The following is a 25,890-nucleotide window of genomic DNA, read 5'->3' on the forward strand; positions in this document are numbered from 1 at the left end:
GCTTTATGAAAGAAGGGACAGTAAAAGCCCTATAGCAGGGTGCTGGGGTGCTCCCCATACTGTCATCTTCTCTCCAAAAGTACACTAAATGAGTGCTGTACAGGTTTATGCTTAGCATGAGATTAGACCTTGATGCGTTACTCTAGCCAGTAGCCAGCTTTGTTGTTTTTCAAATTTTTATTTGCTCTATTTTATTTTTTGCAGTAACTGGTAACCCCATGGGAACATGGTTTAAGCTTGTCTTTGTAATTATGAATTGTCTATGAACACTATGCACTGTTGGCTGTCTTCAAGGTGATAAACATAAAAGTAATAATGTGGAGTGTTCTTAATTTGAAATCCCATGGGAAAGAGCTGTGCTATAAGCACATGCAGATTTCAAATTATATGAGAAATTCAGCTATGGCAAACACACATTGAGCCCTTGCTATGCATTAAGTGTTTGCAACTTGCCATCACCTGTGATTGCAGTTGTGATTGTATAGCTGTACGCCAGTACTACAGAATTCCTGTCTGGGTCCTGGGTACTGTACCCCAGGTCAGATGAGAAGGGGAGAAGGTGGTTTTAGTTACCAGGAATGGCAAACCTGGGAAGAGTGCCTGTAGGATGTTCCAGATCAGTTTTTAGTCTGTCTGCTACCAGGAACTATAGAAATTTAAGTGGGCCTCAAACCCTTTAATAAATGCCATTAAAATTTTCTCTTTCCAGGACAGTGATGGTGACAAAAGTGACGACAACTTAGTTGTGGATGTGTCTAATGAGGTAACCGTTGTCTTTATCAAACTTTATTTTCAGAGTGACTTATGAGTAACAGGAAGTAGAAAGAACCACGGTGATTTGGTTTACATTAAGAACTTAACAGTTGTCCATAGATGGAACAATAATGGTCCAACACAAACTTCTGTTTCTTTTAAAGAAAAGGGTTACCCAAGTAACTTCAGATTCCCAAGTTGAGTGTCCTGTGTTTTTTTTCCTTCCCGTGCCCTCTGGGTAAAGTAGTTGAGCAGGAGGAGGGAAAGGATTGTTCCTAAATGTTCTTTTCTTTATGGTGTCTTCCTGGGTGCCTTGGCAAACACGACCCTCCTAACTATATCAGATCACGCTGCCTCTCCCCAGACCCCAATCTAAGGACTTTCAGTGTTCTCCCTTAGAGAACAGAGCATGTGCAGGGAAAGGGCTGTCCATTATAAGCAAAATCATGAAAACTTTGCATATGCTTGTTGAGGACCCTTCTTCTCCGAGAGCAAGCCCCACCCAGTCACCCAGGGAAAATGGGGTCGACAAAATCCGCCTGCTAAAGAAAGATGCTTCCAGCAGCCCAGCGTCCACGGCCTCCTCTGGAAGCTCCACTTCTCTGAAATCCAAAGAGATGAGCTTGGTAGGTACTGAGAGCTGTCACTCGTCTACTTAGCACTCTGTTTTTCTCTGTGGTCCAGAGGACTCTAAAGTACTTGAAAAGTGGGATTTTCTGATTGAGAGTTATATCTTTAAATATTTTAAAGTGAAACTCATCCTTCTCTTGGTCTCCACACAGTGTTTACCTTTTCTCCCCCAGGGTGTCTGTTTTGGGCCACGATTAGAGAGAGCAGGCATCCACATGTCCACTGCCTTCTCACTTGGGCTATACATTCCCGTTCCTGGCACAGGCTCCCCAAAACTTCCCAGTTTGGCAGATAGTTCAAACCTCTTAGGTCCCGAGAAGTACTCATTTTCTTAAGCTGTCCATTTTACCTGGTTTTAGGCTGACTCAGCCTGCGGGGTCATGTTGAGACTGGGTTGCTGGTTAGAATGGTGATGTATTAACGGTGGCACAGCGGGGAGGGGGTGGCTGGAACTGGTTGGGCAGGGGCGGTGCATCAGAGCCCATTCATGCTTTCAGTCATTCAGCAAACACTGGACTGTGTCCTTTCTTAATTCATAGTAACTGAGCTATAACAACCTGCAGTTAACGCTTACAGAGTCCCCCCAGGCCTTACCTCATTTCCTTGAAGGGGAGGAGAGCCCAAGGAACTGGCCAAGTTTATACAGCCTGTCAGATCCAAGGCCAGAGGGAGCTGGGGATCTGTCTCACCCGTTCTCTCTGTTACCCTGTAACACTTCTCAGACTATGATTTAAAGGATGTGAAAAGTTGAGATGCAGAAAAGATGCCCCTTATAACCCCGTTACTATCTCTGCTTCTGAAGGCCCCCACACTGGAGGGTCTACACTGGTTTTGTAGGCAAGTGGGTGGTGATGCTTAGCTCCAAACAGTTGTCTTTGATGGCACATCTCTCAAAATAATAGGACTAGTTCTAGAGCTTTGCCTTTGAGATGCTGGTTTGCTTCTGATCTAATCAAAGGTCCTGCTCGGCTTACCATTAGTCTCAGTCCCACTGCCACTAAAAGGCAAGATTAGGGGTCTTCCTTCTGACATGCTTGGTAACCAGGGCATTCGTGACTGGGAACTTTCCCCCGGGTGGCCGTCACTCTTTAACTTGGCTTAGATCCAAAGTCCACAAGCCTGATGGAAAAGTGCTTTTTAAAATAACATCTGTGGAGGAAGAAGTGTGGTCATGTTCTGTGTGCCTGTAGCTGGAGTTCTAATTCTGGCAGGAGAAGGAAAGGTCAACATTTCTCACTCATAAGTTAATGCTGTCAACATCGTGTGGATTTATGAAAATTGGCTGAGGGAGTAGCTAGAAGGTGCCCAGTGTCCCAGCTGCTGTTGTGATAAATTGTGTAATATGGCTTGGATTAAAAATAATACTCATTTAATTTGTTTAATGATACCAGCATGAGAAAGCCAGCACGCCTGTTCTGAAATCCAGCACACCGACGCCGAGGAGCGACATGCCGACGCCGGGCACCAGCGCCACTCCAGGGCTCCGTCCAGGCCTCGGCAAGCCTCCAGCCATGGACCCCCTTGTTAACCAAGCAGGTGGAGCATCGCATTTTCTTGTGCCTTGTTTTCTCTCTCCCTTTCCCAGCTTGATTCAACATCTCTTCATCTTATGACACAGTTTCCCTGGGAATATGAAATGCACTCACTGCCTGCTGCCTCCCACCCTCCTATCTCTGAAAAGCCATGATAAGAAACATGTTTGTCCTTGGGTTTCAGCAGCTGCACCCCATTCGGTCTCCAACTGTTTACATTTGGCTTTTCTTTTATTTCCAAATAATCCAAATCCTAGAGACTTCAATAAAGTTTCTGATAATCATTCCGCATGTAAGCTCCTTACCAAACTATCTTTGTGTGTCTGAGTTTGCTAATATTGACTGAAACGGCCGGTCTGGCTGGCCCAAGTATGCTTCCTGCTTACTTTAGTTGGCTGGTTTTCTGATGGTTCATCCCTCAGGAATCGGGTATCTCTGTCAGTAGAAATTGGGAGGGTTTCACTGAAACTGCAGCCCTGAAATAAACTCTTAACTTTATTTTCCTCCCTGGGAAAGAAAAAACATTAACACCTTGGGCCCAGAGCAAACTAGGCCCTAGAATCTTCTTCCTGAATCTGTGCTTTAGCATACATAAGTTCAGGTTCGGGTTTCATGGGGAATTAGTACCAGGGAATGGAAAGTTTGGACTGAAGGAGAAATCTGGGATTTTACCAAGAAAACTTTCTTCTGAGGTTAAGTCAGGTTGTACAGGTCGTGTCTGTGCCTTGGTTTGCCTTCTGTGAATTGGGTACAGTGATGCAGCTTAATTGCCCTGGTCTGCCAGTGCTCTAAGTGCACCAAGGAGGAAGAGTGGGCAGTGTTTTCTTGGAGAGGAATTCAGCCCCAGTGAGGGAGGGGTCCTGCATGTGAACTGGAAGTCAGCCCCTCCACCCATGCACCCCACGTTCTGCACGCCTTTCCTCCTCCTTCCCTAATGAACAGCACTAACAATGACAGAGGAATTGATGGTCAGGCAGGACCCCAGCGCCTGGTGGGGTCAGTCATGCGTGGCTTGTGCTTCCTTGCAGCAGCGGGTCTGAGGACTCCCCTGGCGGTGCCTGGCCCGTACCCCACCCCGTTTGGGATGGTGCCCCACGCGGGCATGAATGGCGAGCTGACCAGCCCCGGCGCCGCCTATGCCGGCCTGCACAACATGTCCCCGCAGATGAGTGCAGCTGCCGCTGCCGCCGTGGTGGCCTACGGGCGCTCCCCAATGGTAGGTGCTCCCCAGCGGCAGGTGCTCCGCCACGGCAGGCGCTGGGGTGGGCTGGGCGGACGGGCCCCTCGGAAACAAAGACCCAGGGTCCCCAGCCACGTGCCACCTTCATCCACAGGCTGCTTTATTGAGTCAAGGCCAAATGCTCTTTGTTTTACTGTTCTTGTGAATGAAAAAAGGCAGTGTTTAGGAGCTACTTCAGTGGTTAGGGGACATCTGGTTTTCTCCCACCAAAGTTGATTTTTTTTTGGAAGGCTATGAAATGACTCAAGTAGCTCAAAGAAGCCTTTTTATTCATTTTCTGGAGCCCTTTCCCCTCACCCCACCCTGCTTTAATTTTTAGGAAAAAATATTTGAGAAGCAGTAACTTTCTTTTTCCAGGCCCATATTATTCTTTAAATGCAATAACATGGTGTAGGTGCCAGAAGTGATCTCAGCACAACAGGGAGAAACACAAGGAACTGCGACTGTGGGACAGGTTGCTGGACTTCTGCCACTGTGGGAAATGGCCTCATTTTTGACTGGGAAGATAGAAAACTGCATGAGAAGGGTAAAATTGGCTGTGCAGTCTGTGACTGCTCAAGGAAAAGGGAATAGATTAGAATTCATAGTGAATAAAAGTCCCTAAATCATTCCTTTTGGCTGTTTGAAGTGTGTCCTGTGCATTTCTGTCCTCTGCTCTCCACATAGCATCACCTCCAGTGTGAGGTGGCAGCAAAGTTCACTCTCCCCTTGTGTTGCATTAGTAGGAAAGGCTCAGCAGCAGAGGGCAAGATTGTTTAAAGCAAAGTGGGCAGCTGAGGACTACATACCTTCATTAAGGTGCACAAAGTAGAGAATCGTATGAATCTTTAAGCCTTAACTTAAGATCCATGATATGAAACGGGGGGTGATTTTTCCCCTGTGGGACAGTGGTAGCATTTGATGGCACTTCTGATGATCAGAACTGAGGGTGCTACTGGCATTTAGATGATAGAGGCCAGGGATGCTGCTGAACATCCTAGCATGCCCAGGACAGCCCCCAGCAAAAAAACTGGCCAAAACGTTGATAGTGCAGAAGTTGAGAAATCCTAACTCAGACAACATATTGCTCTCTGTGCTTCTTTGGCCAAGGCAGAACATCTGAAGGCCATGGAAAGTATTTACCATGGGAAGCTGGTTGTCAGTGCATGAATAGATCACACTCTATCCCACCTCCCAAAAAGAGAACTGTGTCTTCTATTTAGAGGTGCTTATATTACTTCTTACATTTTTTAAAAATGCTAGCACATGCTTCTGTCTTGTTTATGTTGCTTTGGGGATCTTTAAGTTTCTCACGAGGAGGCTATAGATGTGCACAAAGTACCTGCCCCCCTTCAACTGAGTCTTTGATGCCTTATTTTGTTTCCAGGTTGGGTTTGATCCTCCGCCTCACATGCGAGTACCTACAATCCCTCCAAACCTGGCAGGAATCCCTGGGGGGAAACCGTAAGTACCTGTAACACCTAGGTTTTGTTTGAAAGGCAGTTACTTAGTCATGGGTATTAGCAGACTAGAATTCCAAAGGGAACACAGGCTTGGGTGTTTCCAAGGAGATTTCTAGTGTCTTTTCCTTAGAAGTGTTAACACTTTCTATAAATAGGCACCTTGTAGGTGTCATGCCTCTGTCTTCTCACTGTGGGTGATCTCATGCGTTTAGCTATTTCTGGAGAGAAGCTGCTGGAGATGGGGACGAGGAGGGAGGCGAGAACCAGGGGTGCCTGACCCTTTTCACTCGCCCCTTCTTCAGAGAGCTGCTATGCTTTGCCATTTGGCAAGAGGGTAGCTGCAAGAGATTTTCAACAGGACTGTGTTGTGGGCAGCAAACTGTCATGAACTCTTGAAATCTCAGAAATTTGAAACACATTTCTTTCTTGACCCAGCTCAGAACCCCCTTTCCCTCATGTTGGTGGATATGTGAGTTGTGTGAAGGGTGGGTTTTGTTGGATGCCAGCCTCTGAGGTTGACTGCCAAGTAAAGTTCTGGTGAACGCCCTTTCTCCAAAAGGTTCACAATTACAAAACGCAGAGTGGCTTTGTGAGGAAGCAAGAAAGACAAAGGGCAAAAGAGCATTCAGAGTTTGAAAAACCCTGTTGGTTATTCTTCCAGCATCATTTACAATCACTTGCTTTCTGTAATGTTAGTAATACGATTTCAAAGAATTGAAATCTTTGTAATGAGTTCAATCTTTGAAATCAATCCATTTCAGTCTTTGAAATCAGTCAATCAATTTGGCTGCTTGACCTCTAGGAATTAAATACCCATGTTAGAACTGTGATATCAAAGAATTCCTACAGTTCTTGATTTTTATGAAATTGAAATAATAAAGGTATCTTACTTTCCAGCAAATACTCACCTTTCCCTAGGATAGAGGGCAGAAAGCCTTTTCCAATTTTGCTTTTTCTAAATAGAGGTGCCCACCATGGGCCTTCAGTTTATTTTTGTTACACCCTCTACCTTCATATAGTTACTTTCAGCTCTTATTTATGTGTCTGTTTTATGTTGTCTTATTGCTTTATTTTGAGTGCTTTGTTCAACACTCCCATCATCCAGTTCTTTGATTGGAGCCTCACTTTAAATAAACCAGTAGCATGAGGGAAAAAGGAATTCCTTACCCAATCACTTGCTTTTAGGAAAGCAGATTCCCATTACTCCACTTCTCATGCATTATGATAATCTATTTCACGGCAATTTGATTCATGATGAAATGAGGCTTTTGTGTATTCACTAGGAACTGGTAGAGATGTTAAGAATTTACAGTGACATCTAGGCCCAGGAAAGAGCAGGATTGTGGGGTGGGACAGTGTTACCAAAGCTCTTTTGGCTGGTGGATCTGTTTGGGTTGAATACCCATGAGCTGCTCTGTTGTGCGTTACTATATTTTCTTGGAAATGCCCCCCTGCGTCCAGTCAGAAATGCCCTTGGACACTTACGGATATTTCTAATCTGTGGTTGTAGCAGTGTAGCTGTTGTGTGCCTTCAAGACTGGTAGGTGGATAAAATGCAAAGGAGTAATGTGTGATAAAAGGCAATAATTAACAGTAATGGACAGATCTTTGGGGAAATAATAAGCAAATAAGGTTAAGTTCAACACATCATTAGGGAAATCCAGTACCAAGAGTCAGAGGTATGGCGGTGTGTTTAGCTGCCAAGACCCCACCCTGAATGTGGTGGAACAGAGTGGGCAGAGCTGTGAGCTGTACGGTGCTGATCTTGAAGGCTGATATTCAGGGAACAGTCAGCTCAGTCCTGTTTTCTCAGACAGAGCTGGTGTCATGTTTATTAGAGCCAGAATGACCCTGCCCTTGGCTTTCTTTGTGTTCCCAGCTGTGTAAGCGGGGATACGATATGTCCTGGGACAAGGAGAGCAAGTGGGATGTAGCAGCAAGTGTCGGACTCACAGGTGTGAAGGTGCTCTTCTGCTCTGCTCAGTGTGGCCACAGGCCTCTGGGTCAGGGGTCACTGCTCTCCAGTACACTTAAAACACACATTTTAGAACTCTCTTTCAAGTTTGAGGTGAGCCACATTATGTGAGGAAAATCAAAGTAGTATCAGAGGGAAAAGTGAGCTTCATTGTCTCTAGGATCTGGGCTGTACAGTCTTACTCCTCCAGTAATCCGTTAATTAGCATGAGAGGATTTCCTTCTTACTGTTTAGCAAAGGACAGTTGGCCCTTGAACAACGAGGTCATTAGGGGCACCAACCCCTCACAGTCAAAAATCCATGTATAACTCTTGGCTCCCCCAAAACCTAACTTCTGATAGCCTATCATTGACCGGAAGGCTTACCATAGCATAAACAGTCAATTCACACATATTATGTATGTCATATATGTAATATATACTGTATTCTTACAATCAAGTAGCTAGAGAAAAGGAAGTGTTTTTTTCAGATTGTCACAAATCACCAAGAACCCTTCTGATATTACTGGAAAGCTTATGTGTGTAAGTGGACCTGCACAGTTGAAACCCATGATGTTAGGGGCCAGCTATACTGCCGCTTGAGGCTGTGTTTCTCTAACCATCTGTGAAGACAGACTGGTTTTTTCCCAGTATAACAAAGACTGATACTCTTGTAACAGACAAATACAGAAGAATAAGGGAAAAATGATACAGAACATAGGTCCCAATATTTTATTAGCAGAGCCGGGAGTCAGGCTGCTATAGGAACATTTCTCAACACGTACTCTGGGTGAGTGAGCTCATATCACCATGGACAGTAGATGTTTGCAGATTACACTGTGAACGGCGTTGGTCTGAGGCACTTAAGAGAAATAGTGACAAACCAGTATGTCCAGGGTAGGGTAAACAAGGTGGTAGAGGTTTGGCAAATGTTATTCTCTGAGAAATGCCAATTGAAATAACATTTGGGTAGGGCAGATGGGTGGCTATTCATGGATGTTTGAACAAGAGCTGTGTGTCAGGCTTTGTGCTAGATGTTGGGCATGCTCCCAGAAGGAGAATGTTCATCTTCCCTGCCTCTGTTGGCCTACTGATGTGGCAGGAAACATCAAAGGAACAAGAAACAGAGCAGTTAAATTTTCCAGGTACTGTGAAGGCAGAGCCATGGAGGAGAGGCAGAAATTTGAAGAGTGACCATAATTAGAATGGAAGGGCTTCCTTAAAGTGAGGCAGGTACACTGAAAGCTGAAGCGTGTACAGGAAGGCATAGGCCTCCAGGGCAGAGGGATCAGAGAGAGTGGACTCTTGCAGGTAGCGTGAGCAGTGTGGGATGAGCTCCCCAGCCCAGAGAAAGCTTAAAGGATTCATGTGCAAATGGGTGAGTGCCTCCTAAGAGCGCCAGCCAGAAGAGAGCAGTTGTGGTGGCGTGACCTTGAAGGTACCAATAGTAAAAATGCTCTCCTGTGATTCATCTCCTGTGGCAGCCTCCCCAAGTGGCTGTGCCCCTCTGACCAAGCATGCCTCGTGATGGCGGCCCGCTGCTGCCCGGAGCAATCCATTTTCCCTGTCTGTGTGAGAACTCTTCCAGCCCTCCCACCGATCCCTGTCTCCCATCAATCCTGGTTCCTTCCTACCCTGTGAGACCGCACAGTGCTGCCAATCTGTCATCCTCATGACAGCTCTTAAGATATTTGGAGCCCACCATCTCTCCTCGAGGCCTCTCTTCTGCCTGAGTATGTCCATTGCTTCAGCCTATCTGGTGAGATGTGACTTCAGGTTCCCACATCATCAGCTCACTGAAATCCAGGCAGTCACCTCCCACCTCTCTTCCACAGGTTTCATTGAGACCTGCTGCATAGGCATAGGGAACCTTACTGGGAACTCACAGTCTAGTGAGAGACAACATTAATCAAATCCAAAAATAAATGCATAACTATAGTTGAGATAAGGGCTGGGACAGAGTGCAGCACTGTGCTGTAAAAAAAATGATGGGCTGGTCCTGTCCTGGAGGGTCTAGGAAGGATGCTCAGAAGTGTTTTCTGAGCTGCATTAACCCCATCCAGGCAGGGCATAAACTTCTTGGTGGACCAACCAGCATATGCAAGGGCTTTGAGGCCTGCATTGTTCTGATCAAAATGGAATAGAGCTAGATAACTCATGTTGCTGATATTCTGTGATTGGTTTAGGTGTTGAAGTGATCTAGGATCTATTAGTAGGGTTTCCCAACCAACCTGGTCATTTTCCCTCTCTCCCTCACCCTCACCCCAGTCTCTCATTTGTTCAAGGCATTGTCCCCATTCTCACCGACAATCTGGGCCTCAACTTTAGCCTGTGATTCTTCCTTGTTTAACTCCCATTTTCACCCAGTCTTATTTGTTAAAACCCTCACTTATTTTTTGTGAATAAGATCCTAGGTGAGTTTCTCCCTTTATAAAGTACTTAGGTGATCAGGTCTATTTCTTGCTCAGAGGGTTCAGGAGTTGCCTGTAAACTCCTGATCGGGTATTCAAGGCCCTACTTGCTAGTAACACTACCCCTGCCTACTTTTCTAACCTCAGGTCCTGTGTTCTTTGCATCTTGTTCTCTGGCTAAGTAACGTAACCCCCTGCTCTGAAGACTCCTTCTCTTCCTCCCTGGACCAACTTCCCCTCTCTGGTCTTGGTCTCCTCCTGTGGAAACATCGTCCTCCCAGGCCCACTTCCTCCTGCTGCCTTTGCTCTGATGCCTCCTGTGCGCTCTCTTGCCAGGAGCACCTCGTAACTTCTTGGGACACTTGTCACACTTTGGTCTTCAGTTAGAGTCATGTGCCCATGTCATATTTCTACCTGCTTCTTCCCCCATTAAAGTGGAAGCTTCTGACATCCCCTTGAGCATGAATACCCAGTTAGCAAAGTTTGCTGCTTTGACCAGGTGGGAGATGAGTCCTGGATTGTCTAAGATGGTATGTGTGATTCATCCTTTCCAAAGGAGATTCACACTTTGCGTTTTAGAGTTAAGCAGTGCTGATTTACAAGAGGTTACCCTGAGGTTTTAAACCCTCAAGGCAAGATTTAATTGGTGTTGGCTGGACATCTTACCTTGAACTTGTTTTTAGTTGTGGGAAATGTATTCCCCTGAGCTCTGTGGCCATAGCTGGTAAGAGGGATTCAGAAGTTTACTTAGGTTGACATCTCTTTGTAGTGTTTCATACCCACTACCCCCAAGGTGCCATTCTGTCCCCAAAGTCCTGCTTTCCCCCCAACAGATGCTTGGGGGCTGTGCTCTACTTGCCTGGCATAGTAGTGCCTACAGGTCATTATTACCTCTGACTAATAATAGTTTGGCTGCAGATTCCAGCTTAGTTCCAGGTTCTTTCACCCTGTGTTTTAATGCTAGACATGTAATTGACAAAATCTTGCACCCACTTGTTTAGTGTTTAAATAAATCTTTAAAGTACCTTTTTGGAGTTGGAGCCTAAAGGGAAAAAGTCTTACCTGCATTTGGAATAAAATTGCCTCTTAGGAAAACATATTTTGCAGCAGTGAAATAGGGAACATCCTGGCTTCTAGCCAACTAGATGTTTCAGTGGCCAGGCCCCTTTGCCCCCACCCCCTTTTTCCTGTTTTTGATCTTACTTCTGTTGGCCATGTCTAGATTCCGCAGCTGGTTCATTTAGTGGATTTGAAAATTAATTCATTCCCTTTTCACTTACCATATCTGAGTGTTCTTTTGTCTGTTAAATGCTAAAAGTAACGTGCCTGTTTTGTGCCTTATTTTTACCAGTCGGTTTTAGTTTAAATTGTGTTTTTCTACCCTTTGATGATCTGGGAATGTATAGCTGATTTCTTGAGGTTATGAGATACGAGGCTCTTTGTTTTGATGGGAGCTATGGTCAGCTTCTGGACAGTTGTCTTCCCTTCTCTTATCCCTGGAAAAGGAGCATTCATCTTAGAATGAGCCAGGCGTGCCCAGCCCTCAGAGCCTCCTGTGCACAGTCTCTGTAGGGAAGTACCCTGGGGACGTTGATGTGCCGGATGGTCTCTTCCTGTGTAGCCTAGGCATCTCCGTCTGGATGGGCCCACACTTCAGGGGATAATGTCAGACATACTGCTACCCTGGAAGCTATGGTGAAGGTTAAGAGCTCCACTTTGCAGCTGGCCTGACCTGGACTTGAATCTTGGTTCTCCCACTTACTACCAGGTGTACTGCTTCCCCTCCTCTCTAATAATAAGGGCTAGTGAACCTGCATTGTGCTTCTGACTTTTCAGGAAGGATTTCCCATGCAACTTCGTCTGCTCCACAGGTCAGCAGTCATATTATCTATTGTATAAGTTTGGTCAGGGCATGGTTAAGAAATAGGGAAATAAGGCCCAGCTGGTTACATGTTATCCTTAAAAGAGACTAACCTGAAACTCTGACCTGTGTCTCCTCACTTTTACTTTCCTGGATGCTTTGTAGTGGCCCACACAGGATCGAGCTTGGTGTATGTGACCTGAGCCTGCTTCAAAGCATGGCTTGCTTTGAATGGGTTCCGCATCCGCTGGGCTCTGCAGGTGTGGGGAAGGGCCCCCAGTTTCACTCCTTTACTGTCGTTGCTTTAGTTGCCCTTTGTTTTAGTCTGCATTGACTCTGGGGACTGCTTTTCCCCGTTGGGAAAATCGATGCCATCTCTTAATGACATTTGGTAGACTACTGGGAATTCCTGGGAAAGGCTGGCTGGCATAACCCAGGTGGTAAGCAGACTTCCCACCTTCTTGTAGCTTCCTTTCCTCGCCAGAGCAAGCTTTCTTGCCTCGGTTTATAAGTGTTTAGATGGCAGTGAACAACTTAAAGTGTTCTGATTCACTTACTGAGTGTCAGTGGCGTGCTAGCTGGTGAAGTCAGCTCACCTGTCCCTGAAGAACTCTGGAATGAGAAATGTAAACACGTGTAATAATCCACAACGTGATATATGCCATAGTCAAGATTTCTAGGATGGTCCAGGACCCTGGACAAGGAGCATCCTGCCTGAAGAAGTTGTGGCAGTCCAAGGGAAGGAGGAGGTGACGTGTGCTCAGAAGGGAGCTGCGCTTTCTAGGCAGGAGGGAACAGTTTGTGCCCAGCTTGGAGAGGTGACAGCATGTGATATTTTAGGGGACTGGCCTGTTGTTCCATGTGGCAGGGAGTTTAGGATACAGGATATCACATGAACTGAGGCTCCCGGACACTAAATTGTGAAGGGCTTGGTGAGCCCTGAAGAGCAGGAAGAGCTAGTGAAGGCAGACTGTCTCGCTGGCTCCCCTGGTTTTTCCTTCCAGCTGATCCCTCTTTGAGACCCGTCAGCCCTTTGCGGCGTCCTGGTTTGTTCATTTGATTAGGCTCTCAGCACAGCGGGCAGTGCCAGCTTCCTCCCAGGCCCCCGGTGACTGATGTATTAACATCCATATGGGCTCCCCTGGGATGAACGGACGTTCACCGCTTCTGGCAGCAGTTCACTGCACTGTGAATCAATTTTAAATTGCCTCAGTCTGATGATCACAGACCTCCTGTGCAGCTTAAAGACGATGGCACCTGGGAGTGGGGTGGGGAATCTTCCAAAGATGAGTGCCCAGGTCTCCTCCCTCTGTACTTTGTGCTTCTATTTTAATCTGGAATGTTTAACTCTAAAAGGAGAGTTCCAAATTGAAGCAAGATAAAATTTCCTTGCCCTGAAAATCCAGAATTGTTGTTGATAGAAACTTTGCCTACCTGGAGGTACCCACCTTGATGTATGGCAAACAGGACACTAACACATGCCATTGTTCTCAGTGTGGAAAGCGTTAAGAGGCAAGTTCTCTCCCCACATCAACCACCATTCTTAAAAAATACATTGAATTTGATCGTTGTATTTTATGAAAAATCACGAGTCATTTCTCCAGCATCTCCTGGTTATTTGTTATTTTCAGGACCAGGTCGTGGTGCTTGCTAATGTGGGTCACATAACTTGCTACTGGACCGTAATAATTCTCCTAGAATGTGAAACCCAATTCTTGTGTCCTCTTCAAAGGCAGTACAGTGTTATTTTATTGCAAATCTAAATATCCCACAATAAATGGCATTGGTTCAATTGTAATGGACATGTATGAAAAATCATGTGGGCTTGGTACATCACGAAGGACACCAAAAGATACTGTTGGATGAAATATAAGAGATCTAGTGGTTTGAGGATGTAACAGCTTTGAACTGCATTTTTATATGTATATTTCTTTCTTAGGCCATTCTGTGTGGTTCCCATTGTGTGTGCTCAGTCATTCAAATTAAGGGGAACATTAAACATTTGGGCCTACTACCCATTTTGTATTAGTAATCAGAACTAATTTGACAGGAAATAATAGATAATTGTGTCTTTTGGTTGATTGTGTCCTTTGGTTGGGAGAAGTTCTTTTAGATATTTGCTTTCATAGAGGGAAAATAGTAGCACATATTTTATTTTCAAGCTATGGAAGTCTAGGTTTTGTTTCTAGTCAGGTAGACACCTGATCTGTTTTATCAGTTTTCATGGTCAAGCATACTAACTTACTTTACAAAATTTGAATTAGCATTAAAATGTAAATTTAAGTTCTGTATTAATATACCCATGGTCTTTAGATTTGTAAGGGACTGCAAGGTGCCAATGACAAGTTCCAAAAAGGGCCCAGACTTACCCCAGAGGGTTATGGGAAAGAGGAAACTGCATACTTCATTCAAAGGCTTGATGTTGAACTTCTAGATTGCATAGGGATGCTTCAGATAAGGAGGTGAAAGTAGTGATCCTCAGAGTGCTTTGTGCACAGTTCCATCTGTTTGTATATCGGGGGGAGAATATTAGAAGTTCTATTTCTTCTGTCTTCTAAAATGCCTTTTCTGTGTACACATTTTATTTATACCTGTTACATATTATTGCTTGGAGTTTAAAATAGATCATTAGAAAAAACATGCCTTAATATTTTGGTGCAGAAACAGAAGTGTCACTAGGATTAGGTCTGTTCGTATTTAATAGGAAAAGAAAACAATAGCTTAAGTAACATAGATGCTTATTTCTCTCCCATAGAAGACGTTGGGCATTGGCACCCAGGGCCTATATCACAACCCCTTAGTGTCACCAGGGCCTCTGCTTCTTATCTCTCATTCTGTCTCTCTGAAGATTTGATTTCCATCTCAAATCCACTTTGTGGCCCAGAGCGGTTGCTGGAGCACCAGTCATCTGGCTCAAAGTTCAGGTAGCAGAAAGGAAGAAGAGAAGAGGGCAGGCATACCTCTTCTACCCCGAACTCTCCCCGTGAAATGCTTTTTCTCTTAATGAATACAGTATTTTTTAAAGCAGTTTTATGTTCACAGGAAAATTGATCAGAAAATACAGAGTTCCCATATCCCCCAGGGTCCCTTTCCTTTAAGTTATGAATTAAGAGCCATCCAACGGCATATGCCTACATCTTATTGGTGAGATCATGGGCTAAAGGGAAGCTGAGAAGAGTAGTCTTTTAGCTGGGAACTTTGCTGCCTTTGATAAAATCGGAAGAGGAAACTGGAAATCTGTCACAAAACCATTTGATATAAGAGAATCTGTTGTATTATTTTCTCTTGGTTATGCAAAAGAGAGTTTCAGCCCAAGCCTTAAACTGGTATGTTTAGAAAGCTGTTTTTGTTTGTTAGTGTTGAAATACACTGTCTACTGTGTGTAAGTGTTATGAGTTTGTAAGGACTTCATCTTAAGCATGGAAAATAATCATTGTAAGTTTTACTAAGAAATCATACAATTAATTATACAATTATACCATATATTTAGAAGGAGGTATTTTATGTTAATTTGGAAATGCAGTGTTTTATAATGGGATTTGAAGGAATGCTGTATGGAATGGATAAGCACAATTAAAATAATTTTTTTAATTTAAAAATTACAGTTCAATACATGTGTCTTTTGGTACACCCTAGACCTCTGCTATCATTCAATTTAATTTTATTCCATCAGTAAGTACTTCAACTTTTACTGACTTCAGAAGGAAATTGTAACAAGTCTTTCCTTTCTCTCTCATAGATGCATGCTGAGTTAGAGACTAATAACTTTATGACAAGTGTTCTTTCTGTCTCCTCGCCTGTTGCACTCCCCTCTCTAATCATCCCCCTGCCTTAGAGCCTACTCCTTCCACGTCACTGCAGACGGTCAGATGCAGCCTGTCCCCTTCCCCCCCGACGCTCTCATCGGACCCGGAATCCCCCGACACGCGCGCCAGATCAACACGCTGAACCACGGGGAGGTGGTGTGTGCCGTGACCATCAGCAACCCCACCAGACACGTGTACACGGGCGGGAAGGGCTGCGTCAAGGTCTGGGACATCAGCCACCCCGGCAATAAGAGCCCCGTCTCTCAGCTGGACTGTCTGGTGAGTGAACAGGAACTGGTGTATGAGGGTAATCGCTCTCTGGAGACTCAATAAGGAAATAGCTGCTGGGCCTGGGTTTTATTCCCATTACGAGGAAATGGAAACCATTCTGTTTCCTGTGTTAGCTGTTTAGCTCCCCCACCCCATCCCTCCCTTAAATGTGAAGGTTTAATTTGTGCTTTTTCAGTGGTTAAATCCCAGAGTTGATGGATTTCTTTTAAAAAATATTTTATAGTAGTTTACAGAAGCTGTCCTTTAGATATGCATTCAAAAGGGGGGGTTTCCCATTTAATGGACAAAAGCCCAGCCACATGCCTGTACTCTGAGCCCTGTAATCCACTCAACTTTGAATTTACTTACATCTTTCAGATGCATATTTAATAATAAACATTTGATGACGTGGCATAAAAACCACTCTGAACAGGGTCTGTGTTCGCAGGGAGACCTGGGAGAGGTGGCTGGGTTTTGTTTATTACCTTAACTTCAGGAAAGGGTTAATAGATCACACTGCAAGAAATCAGGGCAGCCAGCTACAAAACCGGAATGGTGAGAATGCTTTCCCAAGGTGCCTAATCCACCTTCTCCTAGACTAGAATGCCATTATGCATTTTTCAGGATCATGGAGCATGTTGGGACATGTTCCGATCTCTAAACCATAATCCCAGGATTTACAGACCACATACCATTGGCTGTAAGCAGACTAGAGGCTGCCCTGCCTATGGTATGGTGTCTGCCTGCACTTTGCTATCACAGATGGTACAGTTTACTCACAGCCTGCCTGGCAAATGGTGAGGATTCTCGAGAGAGTGTTTCCAAAAAGAAGAATATCAGTGTTTTTGAGACAAAGCTTTTTTGGGGCAGTTACTGATTTATTTTTCATATGATAACTTAAATATACCTCGATTAATGAAACTTAAACATAACCCAACATGCTACAATAGTTAGGAGTGTTTGTTATACTCATTATTACGCACTTAAAGTTTCTCTAATCCTGGTGTGATAGGCCATGGTTAATAAGAGTAAAATCTTCAGCTCTGTTTTAGGTTGGAGGATAGCAGTTATTTCTCCTGTGGAGGGAAGGTTAATTTTAGGTCTCACCTCTCCCCTTTTTTTCTCACCTCCCTTTTTAATATCAGTTGGTTTTATTGGAGAGATTACCTCTTCTACCAATTTCTTTGGCTTTTGGATTTAATATGACAGCAGCCATGCCATGTTATACTTGAGAAAGCAGCTGTTAAGTTCTTAGACAATGATCTGTCTGGCAAATGAAGACCCAGGGCAAGCCTAAGGTAGAGAGTTAACAGTAATGAAAACCAAAACAGGCAGTGGGGCTACAGTTTACAAACAGTCAATAAGGGAGGGTGATGAAGTCAAAGCTTTATAAAGTAGCTTTGAAAAGTGGTTTCTTCATTGAGGAGTACATGTACCTACCTTGCTCCATCTGATAATTTCGGTTCTACCTACTCACCAGGACACCGGACATCAGGGAGAGAGATCTAAGCATTCGCACATGCCCGAACAATCCCACAAGTTTGTTTTGTTTACTGTTTCGAAGGAGACAGTTACAGTCAGATGCAGATCTTAAACACAGAGCTCTTGCTTTGTCAGTATCCACAAAATACCACTTTTCAAGTCAAAAACTAAGATAGCGGTTAGAGAACAGGCCATTGTTACTGCTTGGTAATTGAATCATCGTTACTGCATTATAGTAATTGAATCATGTTTATTTCACAGAATAGAGATAACTACATCCGTTCCTGCAAACTGCTCCCTGACGGCTGCACTCTCATAGTGGGAGGGGAGGCCAGTACTCTGTCCATTTGGGACCTGGCGGCCCCCACCCCGCGCATCAAGGCAGAGCTGACGTCCTCGGCCCCTGCCTGCTACGCCCTGGCCATCAGCCCCGACTCCAAGGTCTGCTTCTCATGCTGCAGCGACGGCAACATCGCTGTGTGGGACCTGCACAACCAGACGCTGGTGAGGTGAGCAGACGTGGTTCTCTAAACAGGGGGTTCCTCCTTGAGTACTTGGATCAGAAGGCTTCCGGTTGCCTCTGCTTCTCTGCTGCCCCCAGGCTCTCACCCATGTTAAGAGGCTGCTGTCTGCCAGGCTTGGAGCTAGGCATCAGGGGTGAGAAGAAAAAACACTGTCCTTGCCCTGGGGGTGCTCACAGTCTGCCTGTCATGCTTGGTGTCACCCAAACTTTCTGTTTACTTCCCTGCTATTGTATTCTTCAGCCACATACAGATGCCAGACTTTTAAAAACATACTCACGGTTTTTGCCAAGGGGCAACGTACCATGGATTGCATGGCAGGACGAAGGGTCCTCAATACTAGATGTTTTTGGCTTTGGCTAGAACATTGTTTGTGCAAATAGGAGGCAGCTGATAAAGGATAACAGAAAATCAACAAAAGGACATTAGAAGAGGAGATTCCACGAATTTCACCCACAAAATGGTTAAAGTATCTGTGTTTCCCAATAACTAAATAAACCTTCTGCAGGGGTCATTCCACCACGGAATGACCTGGCTTCCTGGAACTGCCTTCCTAACAGTAGTGGCGACTGCCACCTCTGTGTGCCTCCCGGCTCAGGTGGCTTGTTCCCTCTGTGAGGTGAGTGTTCATTCCAGAGTCATCACAGGAGGGTCTCTAAAAAAAGTATCACTGATCAACCTTCCCAGGAAAGCTGGCTTTGTGTTCACCCTTTCCTTTTGCATGTCATCTTCACTCAGAAACACCCCTTGTCCAGGGTGCAATTTTAGGCCCATGGATTGTTTAGCCAGGCTCTGCTAATGCTTTCTGTCCCATGGCTAGAGCAGAGGGACAGACTCTGACAGTCATTTCATCAGCGTGCTCTCCCTCAGACCACCTCTGTAGATATCCAGTAAGCGTCACTGAGCTGGGCTCTGTCCCTGCATGCCGGTGACAGTGTGGCAGTTATTTTTCTCTTGCCACTCACTAGGCAGCTCAGAATGAGCCAGAGCCGATGGCCCGTTTAGACTCTGTAGCTGAGCATGTTTGCTGTTCTTTCTTTTCTTTCTTCCTTCTTTTTTGAAAACTTAATAAACAGCATTTAAAAATTTCCAATTTAAATGCTTTCCCAATATTAGTCTGTTTTATCCTCATAATGTCTGCAGTGCTAATCATGGGATTGTACAGATAAGGAACCTGAGGTGCAGAGAGTTGCCTGCCCTGGCTCACCCAGTCAGGTGTGGTGGGCCTGTTCTGGGGCCCAGCGTCCCGCCCTGAATCTCTGCTGGCCTCAGGGAGTAAGCGGCTGCCGGATATAACGGGACAGTGCTTTGCAAATCTATTGCTTGCCTTGGACTGGCTGCAGGTGCTGGCAGCTACTCTGTGACGGGGAGGTAGTCTATTCTGTCTCTACCCACCGACCCAGCATCCTCTGAACAGTCCTAAGATCTGCCTTCTAGTAGCCTGAGAGCAGCATGGATATATGAACGGAGGCCTGAAGGGATGCCCACCCAGTGCCTTATGTCGGCAGAGAAAGACATTTGTAGTCAAGGAGTAAAGTATTTCATGAGTTGTAGAAGTAAAAGGAAGTCGGAGGGTGAAATGAAGAGGAGATCACTGGGTTTCAAGAGTGGTTTGAAGGAGAGAAAGTGGACCTTTCAAAGGGTGGGGTGGGAACTGCTGTAGGCCTGGGTGACCAGTGGGGAAGCGGAGGCAAGCTGGCCCGGTTGAGGTACATATGTATGGCAACAGGTTTGGGGAGAGGCCTGAGAGGAAGTTCAGAAGAGCTTTTGGGAGAAATATCTGTGAAGTGGTGGTCCACATTTTTGGCTCAGAATGCAGGATAGCAGTGGTACCTTTTTCTTGTCTCTCACGCTTGTTGAATTCCCTGCTAGCTTGAAGTTTGGAGCTCGGTGGGCGTGATAGGGGAGCGGAGCCTAGAGGACGGACAGTGGGAGAACCTTCTGTCTCAGTGGTGAAGATCCCAAACCGGTTCACCATAGTGACTGGGCCCCTGAACATCTCTCACCTGTTCTGCCATTTCCCTGCCAGCGGCCTCTTGACATGCAAAACCAGGTCCAGGACCCACAGACTGCCAGCCCTGCAGTGGCTTATGTTGGCCTCTTGCCCCTCAGCACACCCTGCCTTTTGCCTGGCAGAGCATCTGCACTCAGCAGATCCTTGTTGGTGGATTGCCTTTGACCGCAACTCCAGGTCCCCTTTAAGGGAACAACCTTGGGCTCAGCTTCAAGGCCAGGTCTCGCCAAGGTGCCCATGGGTCCGCCTCAGCAGTGAGCTTTCTCTCTGCTCAGTGCTTCTGAGTCAGGCGGCTGGCATGACCCTTTATCTCTGGGAGTCCACATTTCCTAATGCAGGGCTCTTTCTCATACAGAAAGCAGGGTGAGCAAATACGTGAGCTCATGCTTTGTTGGCAAAGGCTGTCACTGAATTGGTACTTCATGGAAATGGGAGTGTTTCTGGACCCTGGGCTTGGAATGTAGTCATGCAGGCCTGTACGATTAAAGGCCAGGCTTCATCTTTCTTTAAGGAATACACTTGGGATTTTATGTGTTTGTCCTTTTTTTCTTCTTAACACTTAAACACTCTTCCAGACCTGGGAGGAATTCTGCCTTCCAGACGCATCTGTAAGAACATCTCCAGGGGTGTGTTTAACTTCTCCTGTGTGGCGACCTAAAATGGCATTCCATTGCCTTAGTACTTGGATCGCGAAAAAAGAAAAAGAAAATCTGCAGGTGCTGTTTCCTCTCCTCCTCGGGGGAAGGTTAAGTTTGATCTTGCACATCAGCAGACACTGAAGAGATGACACACACACCCCGAGTCCAAAACCAACAACACAACAGTGTTTACCTTGAGCTCTGGCAGGAAATCATTATTCAGTCTGGTTTGTTTTATCAGGCAATTCCAGGGCCACACAGATGGGGCCAGCTGTATTGACATTTCTAATGATGGCACCAAGCTCTGGACGGGCGGCTTGGACAACACGGTCAGATCCTGGGACCTGCGTGAAGGGCGACAGCTGCAGCAGCATGACTTTACCTCACAGGTGACAGGCTTTTCCCCACCCGCAGGCCCAGAGGTGGTTGGGTTGGGCGGCCTTCTCCCCACCTCGTCCTCCACGAAAGTAGCAACTGTACAAACAGACCAGCTTCAGGTTGAGATACTGATTTAAGCACACACATACACATTCATGCACACACACACACTCATGCACATGTACATGTACATGCACATGTACGCATGCACACGCAGCCAGGCAGGCAGACAAAAATCCCTGAAATACTTAGTGGGTCCTAAAACTCTGTAGGTTAAGACATACTAGTTGTTATATTTATATGTAAGTTTGTTTAAGGAATTTGTGCAGTGAAGAATATTATACCATGACTGACCTATTGGACATGTTCTCATCATCTAATGTGGGGCTGAAAGATGATTATTTGATTCCCATATAAATAGAGCTTGAGAAATATGCAGGGTATCCCAAGTAGTAGAGAAAAATCACAAGAGCTCTGCAAGTTAGCTCATTTCTCTTGTGTCAGGTAGCTTAAAAAAATACTGTGGTGTCTCAGTGGAATGCTCATGTTATTACTCATCCCTTAGAAAGCAGGCTCATGGTTGACCAGATTGATGGAGGTTTGAAATGATTTATATCACTTGGGAACTTCGGGTTCACCAAATTTATACCAGATGGCAACTGTAATTGTGGATCATGGAGATGAGTTAGATGTCAAGTGCCTGGACCGAGACCTGCTGGGGAAAGACAGTGCTGGCCGTTGAAAGTGCTTTCTGTGGGTGGAAGTGTTCCTTTGATCATTACTTGTTTACTTACTTTTTTTTAGTAATAAAAATAATTTCAAGTCAGAAAAATCGGACAAAAATGGAAAACGACTTTATAGACTACTAAATTTCATGTCCCTTAACATTGTGTTGTGTTTCGTATAGTCTTCTCTGTTCTACCCCTTTTCCCAGCATGAGTAGGATACTATTTTTGGTCTACCTTTTTTAAACACTTATGGAAAATTTCAAATACATGTAAAAGTAGAGAGAATGTTCGAGCTCATATGAAAGTACAGAGAACTGTACCCTAAACTGTACCCCTACATCCATCACCAGCTTTCAGGTTACTAACATGTGACCAGTCTTATCTCATTATCGTCCCCACCCAGACACGGGATTATTTTTAAGTAAATCCTAGATACCATCATTTCATCCACAAGTATTTCAGCTGGTAACTGTAAAAAGCAAGGACCTTCTTGAAACACATACATAAATACCATCGTTATTAACAATAATTTCTTAGTTTCAGCACATGTGATGTAAATATTCTAGTTTGTGCGGTCTTTCATAAAGGATTCTCCCACTTGGCTCACCTGGCTGGGTGCCTTGTCCTGTAGACTTGGCCAGTCTGGGGTTTGCTGAGGACCTCCCCCTGTTCTCAGCATTCCCCACCCCCAGCTTCCTGGTTGCCTTTTCCCTTCCTAAGTTTATTGGGCAAAAACCACCAGTGAGGCTGTTCTACATCTTGCAGATATTCTCCCTTGGATACTGCCCCACTGGGGAGTGGCTGGCCGTGGGCATGGAGAGCAGCAACGTGGAAGTCCTTCACGTGAACAAGCCTGACAAGTACCAGCTGCATCTCCACGAGAGCTGCGTTCTGTCCCTAAAATTTGCTTATTGTGGTGAGTTTAACTGAAAGGAAACTAAAGGATGCTGATGGCCTAAATGGAAAATATGTCTAAAAAAACATAGTAGAGATCATATCTGGAAAAAATGCTGCTCTATAAACAGCTGGAGACAATAATTCTATTGTTATAGTATTTCCCTCAGAGCATAGTGATGTCTGTTTTGGTCTGTTTTCTTAACTTGAGAAAAGTCAGCAGATGATGAAATGGCCTAATACAGGGTTTTGACACATACTTGTTTTTAGTGGGGAAAATCTGGTGGAAATTCATAGAAGAATGGGCCAGTGCCATGTTGAAAGTCATTGTGGACTGACCAGGGATAGAGAAGGGAATGTTTAGCTGCACCCAGACCCTTCCACTCTGCAGCAAAGATAAAGAGGAAGTTCGTGTGGAGTCAAATATTTGTTCATGGGGTGGATGGATGAATGAGTGGCCATCAGTCATGGAGTGTGTTCTACGTGACATGTATCCTGTCTGGCGTTTTTTTTAACTTCGTCATTCAATCCTTCCTAACCCCATTTCATCCTGAAACTAACTTTATAAAGGAGAACAACTTAATTCATTCACTATTTGAGGACCCACTGTGTGCAGGATAATGACACCCATAGTGTATCCCATGGCTAATGGGGCTGACATGGTCTCTGCCACTGTGTTAATAAAACATAAGATCACAGATGGTTTACAGGGGAGCCAAGATTTAAAACCTCTTTCTACTCATGTTAACCCAACCCCTTGGATATGATAGTTCGTGGCTTATATAAAAGCTCTTGAGTTTAAGTAAGTCCAAGTTGCTAATAGTGTAGTAGGAATTTTAATCTTGTTAAACTACATGTTACTTTGCTAATTTCTAGGTAAATGGTTTGTGAGTACTGGAAAAGATAACCTCCTCAATGCTTGGCGGACCCCATATGGAGCTAGTATATTCCAGGTAAGTCAGTGTTCCTTACCTGGAATGACAATTGAACCGTGGCGTTCCTGATGACACCAGAAGTGAAGGTGCCTTGGAGGGAGCAGGGCCCCTGAGTGTCTCTGTTCCACATTAAACATGCACCCATTGTTTTCTCTTCCAGTCCAAAGAGTCCTCATCTGTGCTTAGCTGTGACATCTCTGTGGATGATAAATACATAGTCACTGGCTCAGGAGACAAGAAGGCTACAGTCTACGAAGTCATCTACTGAGAAAACATGATGTGGTTTAACATTTATAGTTGAATTGGGCCAAAATGTTTTGAATTTGTAGAAATAGAAAAGTTGTAATTTTAACAGAGAAAAAAAAAAAGACATGAAAACTGTTTCAAACCTTGACACAAAACCTACTTTGAGTCAAAGAGGAGGCGACAAGTCCATCAACACAAGGTCACCTGCCTACTTAGGCCAAATGGAGCACCGAGGCAAGGTGGACAGAGGGGCCAGCAGTCTTGGCTCAAGGACCGGAGCCCGGTGACCCGGGAAGGAGCCTGTTCTTCCCTTCCGTGTGATCCGTGGGATTGCCTTTCTGTTCCTTGCAGTTCCTCTCACGTTCCGTCCTTGGTAGAAAAGTGGTGTCTCCAATGAACTTGTTTCCTGGTTTTGCATCTTGTGAAATGTTTTTTTTTTTGTATTTTTGTTGAAGGTTAAACATTTGTATAAATTGTAAATATATTTGGTTTATTACAGTAAAGGCTTTAGTACCAATAAGTGTTTTTCCTTTTCCTTCTTTGTTCTTATTAAACCTTTGGGATCACTGATACGGGTTTTATAAGCAAAGTCTTATTTACAGAGGAAGTCTAAAAATGCATATCTTAATTTATCAATCTGTTTGGTAATGAACTCCCATTGTATTATAACCTGTCAACACTTAACTTTGAGTTACTGGAAGCTCTAGATTAGGAATAGTTAATAATCGAAGGTCTATTAACAACAGTTTTATTTATTTGGGAGGCTAAGATAACTGGGTCCATATTCATTCTTCTGTTAGGATTCTCTTACATTTGAGGTCACAAATTAAAGCTCTGCTTATTCTGGCCAATTCATTGGGAGACAGTGTATTGTTTTCTCTAGGAAAACCAGCTTTTTCAAACACTCTCCCTTTTCAGACTCCCTTCACAGGCTTCACATTGCAAGAAAAGCAGGGGTGGGTTTTGTGTTAAGATTGTCACAAAGCTGCAGAATTCGTTAACCTATAAAAGGTGGGCTGTCAGCTAGTTTTATCTCATTAATACTTAACTTGATCTATTAATCGACTTAAGACAACCATCCTTAGTGCTTAGCCCCATTCTTCTCATCAGGCTTTCCCTGCAGCTATGTCCATTGCTATCCATCATTAATCTGATTTTTATCTTTGTGCACAGCTTTTACTGATTTCAGTAGATGAAACCCCTAAACCTGGGTTTTTAATAAGTTATCAAGCATGTTTCCTCCCGGGAGGCTACATGGCTCATTCTTTATATACTTAATATTTACTGTTACATTTTAGAAAATAATGGGTAATTTAAGCCACATTTCCTGTTTAAAAATAGCACCTAAGCAATTTTTAATGTCCTTGTTGTCTTATGATCCAGAGAGCTGTTGGCAGTTTGTCTTAATATTTTTCATTTGTTATCCAGACCTCCTTGCTTTCTTATACATTTAACATTATTTTGTTTGCTTTTTGCCAAAATAATATTTGTTTATGTGCAGAATTTGTTAAATATATTCTCTTGTCATTAAGTGAATGAATGGCAAAGCCCTAATTAAGCTGATTTCTCTCTCATCTTTCCCTTGTATAATGAAGCAGGTTTCTCGACTACAGATCTGATGGTTTATTAACTTCATGTTTGCATTTTCTGTTCTCTCTCCTTCAGTGCCTTACTTCTCCATGTTCTGTAATAGCAGGGTAGAGGTTAAGTTGCTGTAACAGAGGCCCAGCGATACAGTGGCTTAGAGACCACACAGTTTGTGTCTTTGAGACCCAGGCCAGTGGTGCAGCTCTGCACTTACAAGGTGGCTTTAGTTGCCCCCATTCCCAGCCAGCAATGGGAAAAGAGTAGAAGTCCAGGGAAAGATTGTGCTTTCAAGCAGGTGCCTAGGAATTTGTTTATCACTTCCATTACCGGTCCACTGGCGGGGACCCAGTCAAGTGGGAGACTGGGAATTGTGGTCTCTTGCTGTATTGTGTGCCCATGGAGAAGAGGGGACACATTTGAAAGGATTCTGGGTTAAAGAAACAGTCCTCTTCTTTTTCTTTAAGTGCATTTTCTCCCTTTGTGATGTATAGTTTCCCAAACTTCTGATATTCTTTCTCTGTTAGGACTATGTGAGAGTCTAGACTTTATTGACTCATTATCTTGAATCT

General features: G+C 44.5%; 1 protein-coding gene across 9 annotated transcripts in view; it reads left to right on the plus strand.

Moving 5' to 3' along the window:
* The window catches only part of TLE1 (TLE family member 1, transcriptional corepressor), an 80,517-nt gene extending 56,263 nt beyond the window's left edge, over positions 1-24,254 (plus strand). For 6 of the 9 annotated variants that reach the window (XM_036893486.2, XM_036893482.2, XM_036893481.2 and 3 more), the window contains 11 exons: positions 710-763; positions 1,227-1,379; positions 2,775-2,919; positions 3,944-4,131; positions 5,522-5,598; positions 15,658-15,907; positions 17,642-17,889; positions 20,795-20,942; positions 22,425-22,575; positions 23,430-23,506; positions 23,649-24,254. In XM_036893486.2, the coding sequence (XP_036749381.1) occupies positions 710-763; positions 1,227-1,379; positions 2,775-2,919; positions 3,944-4,131; positions 5,522-5,598; positions 15,658-15,907; positions 17,642-17,889; positions 20,795-20,942; positions 22,425-22,575; positions 23,430-23,506; positions 23,649-23,756 (1,599 nt within the window). In that variant the 3' untranslated portion in view covers positions 23,757-24,254. The remainder of the gene's footprint in view (positions 1-709; positions 764-1,226; positions 1,380-2,774; positions 2,920-3,943; positions 4,132-5,521; positions 5,599-15,657; positions 15,908-17,641; positions 17,890-20,794; positions 20,943-22,424; positions 22,576-23,429; positions 23,507-23,648) is intronic. The other 3 variants (XM_036893483.2, XM_036893491.2, XM_036893489.2) reach the window with 1 other exon arrangement.
* The last annotated feature ends 1,636 nt before the right edge of the window (positions 24,255-25,890 follow it).

The sequence above is a fragment of the Manis pentadactyla genome, chromosome 3 (assembly GCF_030020395.1).
Source record: "Manis pentadactyla isolate mManPen7 chromosome 3, mManPen7.hap1, whole genome shotgun sequence".
Lineage (NCBI taxonomy): Eukaryota > Metazoa > Chordata > Mammalia > Pholidota > Manidae > Manis > Manis pentadactyla.